We start from the raw sequence: 8,545 nt of genomic DNA, 5'->3' as shown, positions 1-8,545 counted from the left end.
TTCCTACTGGCTGGACCCAGTGAGCGAGTGGCCGAGATGGGCCCGCGGTAAGAGACGACACCGCATTATGTAGCCATTGTTTTAAAAAAAAAAAGTTGTTTGCGGGTGAGATATTCATTTCTTGTGCTCTCCAGGGTGCTGGAGATGCTCCAAGGGAAGGGGGCAGGAAAAAATGGACGTTTCCAAGGAAAAGCTAACAGCCTGGCACGCAGAGGGGAGGTGGAAGCTTTACTGGAGCAGCAATGCAAACGGGAAGAATAAACCCAGCAATGATTTAATAACAAATACATATTTTTTTATGAATACGACTTTTAGAAGCCATTAAAAAGGATCGCTTACCTGATTTGTGGTAAACACTAAATATTAGTGTCATTACACAAACCACGAAATTGGATAATTTTTTGAAAATTTGTATTTCATGGACCTCTGTACAACATGTGCTGTACATATTTGAATGTTAAATGCCATTTACAGTTTTAACTGTTTAAAAACTCTTCCTTAAACCTTATCTGTGATATGATTTTGTGTTGAGTCTTGTTTCTGAAACCCTGCTTGCTAGTGGTGTTTACAGCCGCTTGCAACATAAAAAATGCATTTCTACCGACTGATCCAACAAAAACCAACACTGTTTGAACGACATTTTTAATAACTTTAATTTAAAAGACCAGTGAGAATGTAATGTACAAAATACAGACACTTTTATGCTGTTGGTAACTTAGGTCTTACATTGTTTTTGGCATTTAAGTAGGCAGAAAATAGAAACCCTTGTATAGAGTAATGCAATAAAAACAACAGTCCTAATAACTCCTACCTTTTTTTAACAGTTATTATATATTCATTTATTATTTGATCACCCCATTAACATACGAGTAGTGACACCCTACAACACAATCTAAAATCCTATAAGTGAACCTTTTACACATTTTTAAAGTTAAATTAGGACGGTTGTATTGCATTAAATGATACAGGGGCTTCTGTTTTCCCGGTGTTTGGAAACATTAGTTATTAGTCACGTCCATCACAGTGTAGTCATTAAGTGTTCATGATAAGATAACAGTGCAAATGTGCAAGCACCCCTTCCCCATTTAGACCTTTATAAAATACTATAGGCAATAAAAAGATATTGACAGTGGTTTGGCCGCAACGTGATCGTCCTCTAGACAGTTTTCCAGTTCTCCTTTGTCGGGTTATTGCGAAGGTTTCACCAACTTCATTGCGATGTAGTTCTGGAAAAATTGAAAATAATTTTAAATAACAGCTTCTCTCAAGAATAAATCATAAAGACCCTCCTTATGCTCTCGTGGATTCTTACCGGTAAGGAGTACAACAGGATGCCGAGGAAGAGCAGCACTAAGATGAGGATGATGAGTCCGATGAAGAGGCACCTGAACCTTCGCCACACGATGAACTTCATGGTCTTACATGGGTTTGTGAACCAAAAGAAGGACGTTTCTGGGCGTCTGATGAGATCAAATAATAATTATTAGTCCAACAAGAGGAGGTGGTAAAGAAAAGCAAGATAAAAAAATGGGTAATTAAGTGGAGAATGAATGACAATGAATACGTTTGTTTGATCTAAAAAAAATGATGAGATGAGTTAATTTAGATTTAATCTGCCGAGTGTAAAAAAAGGGTTTGTTTCACAGGGTGGGGTCTTACTTGGGAGGGTCCAGTTTTGGGTTCATGTTGGGTTCGTCCCGGCCTTTTCCTGCAGGTTTTTCATCTATTTCTGCTTCACCTACGATCTCCAGAGTCATCTCCACTTTGCCCTGTAAGCACAGCCGACATAATGACAATGACGATCTCCGGGACTTTCTGAATGTTCAAATCTATTCATCGAGCGGCAACATATAAACTTTTGATTTAGGAGTTGCGCAACATTTGGGGCTAAAACTTAAGCATGCAAGCCAACAGTGTCCTTGATGAGAATTGCCTACAAGAGGTCTTTATCTTGTGCCACATTTGCTGCCCATCCGACCCCTGTTATTCCCTCCAAAAAATGAATACATCCAGTTGTACTTTTTAATTCCCACTTACACCCAGGACCTTCTCTCCGTCCTGTTCGATGGAGCAGGGCCACCAGCCTCTGACGGACTGCTGGGAGAACAGACACTTCTCGTTCTCCTTCTTGACTGGAGATCCCATTTGCGGGTCCTCCATCATCTTCAGAGAGCATTTATTTGGAGTCTTGGCAGGAGGCACCAGGTTACGCAGATCCACCTCCAGCGTGCCTGGGATCACAGAGTGTTACACTATGATGGTCAGGTTTTGTAAAGGTGGTCTGTAGGTAAATGAAAGACTCGAAACACCTAAAGTTCTCTTTGTTTAACTTCAAAATGTGTCTCACCCAGGTAATCGTCCAATGAGAATTTGTCGTTATCCCATATCTGAACGATGAGCTTGGGGGGAATCCTGAACTCGGTTTTGTCAAGACTCCAGAAGCGCTCCTGGTGAATAATGAAAAATATATTTGACTAAAATTGCCCTTTTTTTTTATAAGTCTAGGTCAATTGATCGTCAGTCCAGATCAGCCTCACCTTCTTGGACACGAGGCAGAGTTGTTCGGCCGGCAGATACTCAAACTCAAAAATGAACCTCCAGTTGAAGTTTCCGTCTCCGTCCAGAGAGCGGTAGTGGACGTCCGTCTTCTGCTTCTCATCCTCCATGCCTGCCATCCAGCTGCAGAGGAAACAAACTGAGTGAACATTTACTGTTCAGCAGATCCCTGGTAATTCCTCCTTCACAGCTTTGCTTTCAAAGAATTACGAATAAAATCTATAAAAATCAGTTTTAGCACTGAAGCAAGTTCTGAATAATCCAGTATTGTATAGTTTTCTTTTGTAATGTAACCGACCCTGTTTGGTGGATTTCTTTCTAATAGAGTGTTTTGTTATCATTCTTTCAATAATTATATGTACAGTATATGATTATTTTTATATCAAGTGTTTTTTCTGTAATAGTGTTGGAAACTCATAATGCAACAAAATGAAAAACATTAAAAAATAGTGAAAATAATGAAGGCATGAAAGCAGCATTAGAACACTTTAACTAGTTGTCACCAATGCACTCAACAAAGTCATATTTAATTTATATAAAAAAAATGTTCCTGCCATAAAGTTTATTTGAATGATTTATCAGTCCTACCCTTTGACATAGATGTCACTCATGTGCTCTCCTGTGATGCTGGCCTCGTCTAAAGTCACGTCTGTGGTGTTCCAGACGACCGCACGCAGGAAATACCTGAACATACAAACACAGTAAGTATAAATAACTCAGTGGCATTTCAATGGGACCAGTGATGAAGCACCAAAGAGGTTAAAGAGTCCTCACTTCTTAGGCTTTCGCGGCGTGACGTCAAAGGGAGGTCCAGGGGGTCCGATGCTTTTCGGGAAAACATCCACCCACATCTGGAGCTTTCCCTGAATGAACACATTAACAGTTTTACAAAATAGCTGCATCAGGGTGAATGTGCACATGTAGGTTTTAGCTGTGACCTCTGACCTGGGAGATGTTGGGCTGGAAGGTGCTGTAGAGGGTCCGGGTCTCCACGTGTTCGGGGACCAGTCCCTGTTTTCTGAGCACGTGCAGACAGAGGCGCTCTCGGGGGGGACCCAAGTGCTCGTGGATCTCGTTGGTGTTCTCTGGATGTGAAAAATAAATATTACAGCTTTATTAGGCTTATGTTTTATTATACTTAAGGAAACAAAGATTCAGTCAAGCAACCCACAACAAAAAAAACATGTTAAATGGATAAACTAATAAATGTGCCAGAATTATTTTTTATTAATAATTGATTGATAACATAACAAAAAATACAATTTGAGGGACATTGGAAACAAAATCGTCATCACCAATATTAGTTATGTTGGCAATAGTTTGAACTATTATTATATTATATTTAAGACCATTGACATTACCAAACTCAGCCAACGTGTATTCTTTTCCATTGAAGGAGAGTGATGTGCCGTTGTCTTCGGTCCTGGGTTTGGACAGGCCCTTCATCCGAGCCAGGTTCTCCAGAATCAGAGACGGCTTCATCTGGTCCCGCCACTTGTTGATACCAGAACTGAGACGCAAACAGATATAAAGTAAGGATCCAATTGTAGGGTTTTTAGGTTATTTTTCTAAAATGTCCCCCTGTGAGGCGTTTCCTTACATGCAGTATGTTTGTGGCAGGCCGCAATAGGAGTTATATCGGGACAGGAAGCGGTTCTCCAGGTCAATCACGGTCTCGCCGACCTTCTCGTCACGGGTCAGCATATCGTAGTCATAGACGGAGATTTTCAGGTCTTTATCCTGGGGCAGGAAACACGTCGTCTCAAACATCCTGAACAAAACAAAGGGATTGTTTGAGAGGGTTTACCCTTTAAAAAAATAAAATGATCTGTAGTCTTTGTTTAAATCTGTCAATTTACCTTCCGAACACAGGGGTGGTGGTGTTGGGTAAGTAATGGTCTCTGTCGTCAATCGTGTCCTTTCCCAGAGAAATCTTTATGTACGGATCACACTGAGCAGGACACAGGACACAAGTTCAAGCAGAGGTTTCCAACTGGGCCACAAAATATGCTTCCTTTATTCCTGGTATTTAGGATTTTTTCTCACCCTGCCATTATTGTCTTTGGGCTGTAGGTCGATGGCCTGGATCACGTAAATCCGGACCAGACACTCCTGAGGTCCGCTCTCTGGCAACTCTCTGAACTGACGGGGCGGGGGGGAAACACCAGGGTCATCTGATAGAGGGTACACCTTGAATGAACCCTGCAGGTACAAGAACACACACTTAAAAAAAGGGATGGATTCGATGTTCGAAGGGAAGTTTTATGAGGACTTTTTGTTGGTGGCTTAAACGGACATCTTCTTTTACACCAACTATGGACAAGCACCTCATACAAGCCCATTTAAAATCAATCGAACTACATCTTCAGGAACTGGGCTTGGTCCAGAGCGGAGGAGATTCAACTCCATTCACAAGTTATATATTCTTTTTTCTGTCCAACAGGAAATCAATTAAACAATGTTTTGCTAAATATTTGATAGATGTTATGAAGTGTTAGTGTTCTGTCAAACTACCTTAAACTCTCCAACCACACTGGGGTCATCATCCCCATTTTCATTTTTGCCCCGCAGCAGTTTGAAGGTGCAGCAGAAGTCAGTCAGCCCTTTGAACTCTGGGACGTCCTCCAGCTCGCAGTCAAACACCTGAGGAAACACAGACACATTGAAGTCATTTTCAACATTTAAAGTAGATGGTGTGGGAAGAAGAAAATAAGCAGACTTACTTTGAGGATGTCGTATCCTTTTTTGAGGTACGGGCCACATTTCTGCTGGTCTCCAGTTGAAGCGTATAATTTACTCCACCAGTCGACTGTCTCTTTTTCCTAAATATTGAAATTCACAATGTTAAATTTGATGAATATAGTTGTATGCATGTGGTATAAGGATTTAAAATCTCAGGGATATAATCTTTTTTTTACTCTCACCTTCTCTACAAGCTGTGGAGAAAGAGGACGCGAGGTGACACAAAACAGAGGACAAGTCACAAAAAACAACCAGATACAACATAACATAAATGACAAATACAAATACAAACATCACATACAGTAGGCTACAATTATTGACAAGACAGAAAAACAGTGAAGGAAAGGTTGATAAGGAGATCCCCATAGAAAGAAAATCTCAAAAACAAGGGCGTAACAAAGGGCAGTAAAGTGCAACTGCAATATGGCCATAGTCTCTTTTCTGGCAAAGAGGCACCATGGAGGGCATTGGTAGTAATATATATTGATTTGCTTATTTGCTTTTTTTCCCTCCAGGAGTTAGATGTGAAGATTGATATCACTCGCCTACTCGTATGCTAAAAAGGAAGCTACTGCCAGCAGATAGTTAGCCTAGTTTAGCATAGACTAAAAACAGCTAGCTACTTAGCTTAATTTAGCAGAAATAGTGACAACTGCTCGCTAGTTAGCTTAAAGACTGGAAACAGCTAGCTACTTCGCTTAGTGAAAGACTGGAAACAGCTAGCTACTTCGCTTAGTGAAAGACTGGAAACAGCTAGCTACTTCGCTTAGTGAAAGACTGGAAACAGGTAGCTTAGTTAGATACACTTAGCCTACAGACTGAAAACAGATAGCTTGTTTCTGTAAAGTTCACTCATTAAGCTCACTCACTAAAACATTAACCGTAAAGTAGATTTTCTACATCCATGGTGATCTGAGTTACAAATGTACAATTTTTTTAACATAATGATTTAAATAAGGGCTATTGAGTGAATCTGCTGATTAATAGACGTCTCTTTCCCGACTTAAGTCTATGAGAAAAAGTTTGGTTTGGCCCATTGGCATAAGCTTTAAATTATGTTTTGCTAAATTGACAACATTTGTTTTCCCATTTAACTCTCCGCAGAAAATTAAATATGCACACTTCCCAAAATTGTCAAACGTTTACTTGAAGTATAACATTGGAAACTGTACTTCTAACCTTAAATAACGTTAGTAACTTCTATGCGACGCCTGGTAACTTAATTTGCTCCATGGCCCATACAGTACATCAGGGGTGTCAAACTCAATTCCATCGCGGGCCACATTAGCATTACGGTTGCTCTCTAAGGGCCACTTTACTTTAAGATTATATAAATATATAATATATATAAAATAATGTATTATATGACATGATTTCCTCTGCATTGGATCATTATCGGATAGGGTAATAACTTAGTAATTAACTACGTCTGAAGGCAAAAGTCCAGGGCNGAGATCAATTGATCTCAAGGGATTCACCTGATAAATAAAGGTTTGACATGAAATTAATCTATGATCTCTCAACACCAATATGAAAACAGAACTGTAAACAGATTTTCTTTTTCTTTATGGATATTTTACAAATCACTCCCCTTTTAAACTCTATTCTTGTTTTACTGTCATATAGTGTTTCATAACTGTTTTTTATTTATTCTCTTATTTATTTTTATATCTATAATGATCATATGAAGGTGTACCTTGGAAATAATCTTTTATATAATAATTGCATTCACTGAACACGGGAAATTACAATCCTGCCGTCCTCTCCAGTGTCATGAGGAGGTTCAGGTAAAGCACGGTTAATGTATTATATTCTATTGAGGGAGAATTGTCCTTGCTTTAGCCCCGAATGCCCAGGCCAGGCGACGCCACTGGGTGAGAGTAAGTATGGGGTTGATATTGATCCCTATCTATAAATTAGATCACCTGTGTCTGATTTATTTCGTGTATCTTAAGTCAAAACATCTTTCATGGACTTTCATTTGGTCACACTCAATAAAGAACTATTTTTATTTGTACTGTTAATTTTAGTAATGGAAAGAAAGCACATGGACATGAAGGAAATGAATGAACATAGCATAAGAGAACCTAGGAATAAGAAAGTATAATAAAAAAGAAACCTGTTTGACAATTCTTTCATGAAACACTTTTAATTTTCTTTCCGGTTTTTTCTTTGATATACACACTTTTGTGTCTACATAATGTTATTGTACCTCAGAGATGTGATTATGATCTTGTTTCCTTAAATACAAATAAATAAATGCTAATTGGGTCATGAACGGCACTTCCGGTGAAATCACCTAGTAAACAACAGGAAACATCAACAAAAACGCAATCAAATGAAGTATCACACCTTGATGGCAATTATGTTTATGTTTGGCATTATTAATTAACAAAATGAAAAGCAGAAAGGAGCGTCTGCCTGTAATAATTAATCCCTTGTTTAATGCCCCACCCGCAGAGCACGCTAAGTGACTCAAATCAAACACACCTGCTGCGACCACACCCGCGCTGCGTCACCAACAGGTCTCTCCTGGGTGTGGCTAATGCTAATGCTAATGCTCACGGTGGAGCAGTGAGTTCTGTGTTGATGGAGGAACTATTTCCCTCTGTAAGGAGTGTGAAACCCTCCTGCTGTTTGTGACAATAAACCCTGATGCAACTGCAGAGCCCCAATCAGTTTAAAAACTTTTAACAAATGTTCAGGAGTGAAGTGGGACAGACAGTGCACTGGTTATACTGGCACATGGAGGCCCAGTGGAGTGTTAATACTTGGACATAGAGGCCCAGACATAAGCCAAATGAACTTGTTATACTGGGACAGAAAGGCATAGTGAACTAAGAACCAGTGGCCAAGTGGACAGAGAGGCCTACACAGAAGCCCAGTGAACTAGTTATACTGGGCCATGGAGGGCCCAGTGGAGTGTTTGGGGAGAGTGGGGTAAGTAGTGCCAATTTTTACTTAAAGTGCCTTTAAAGCAAGGGGATTACAGTAATGCCTCCAACTAAAATATGTACATATAGTTTAGGATGTTGTGCATCCCTGGGAACAATCACTTCGGATCTTAAATAAACTGTTTGAGAAATATAGCTTTAGAAAAAAAAGTGGTTTTGTGGCACAACTTGCCCCCGGTGCGGGGTAAGTTGTGCCATTAGAGACAATACACTGGGGTAAATGGTGCCATTGGTAATTGAAGTAAAACAGATCATTTTAATCTCACAAACAATAATGCTATATAAAAGCAAGA

The 8,545-nt window shown here is 39.7% G+C and overlaps 2 protein-coding genes across 2 annotated transcripts in view; one reads left to right on the top strand and one right to left on the bottom strand.

Moving 5' to 3' along the window:
- Window positions 1-924, top strand: part of ptges3l (prostaglandin E synthase 3 like) — a 7,701-nt gene extending 6,777 nt beyond the window's left edge. The window contains exons 11-12 of the mRNA XM_010795594.1: window positions 4-47; window positions 135-924. Coding sequence (XP_010793896.1) covers window positions 4-47; window positions 135-261 — 171 coding nt within the window. The 3' untranslated portion in view covers window positions 262-924. The remainder of the gene's footprint in view (window positions 1-3; window positions 48-134) is intronic.
- On the bottom strand, window positions 636-6,539 carry LOC104965789 (myoferlin-like). Its single transcript, XM_010794798.1, has 16 exons — window positions 5,481-6,539; window positions 5,280-5,378; window positions 5,071-5,199; window positions 4,603-4,758; window positions 4,416-4,507; window positions 4,157-4,327; window positions 3,918-4,066; window positions 3,502-3,641; window positions 3,331-3,419; window positions 3,145-3,240; window positions 2,538-2,679; window positions 2,348-2,447; window positions 2,038-2,231; window positions 1,660-1,769; window positions 1,313-1,460; window positions 636-1,226 (listed from the first exon to the last, which is right to left on the bottom strand). The coding sequence occupies exons 1-16, from the start codon at window positions 5,565-5,567 to the stop codon at window positions 1,188-1,190; spliced, it is 1,941 nt and encodes a 646-aa protein (XP_010793100.1). The 5' UTR covers window positions 5,568-6,539; the 3' UTR covers window positions 636-1,187.
- Window positions 6,540-8,545: the final 2,006 nt, after the last annotated feature.

Source organism: Notothenia coriiceps, unplaced genomic scaffold, assembly GCF_000735185.1.
Source record: "Notothenia coriiceps isolate Sejong01 unplaced genomic scaffold, NC01 NC01_scaffold00037246, whole genome shotgun sequence".
Classification (NCBI taxonomy): Eukaryota; Metazoa; Chordata; class Actinopteri; order Perciformes; family Nototheniidae; genus Notothenia; species Notothenia coriiceps.
The sequence above is the reverse complement of the archived record's forward strand: the minus strand, read 5'-3'. Positions and strand labels throughout refer to the sequence as shown.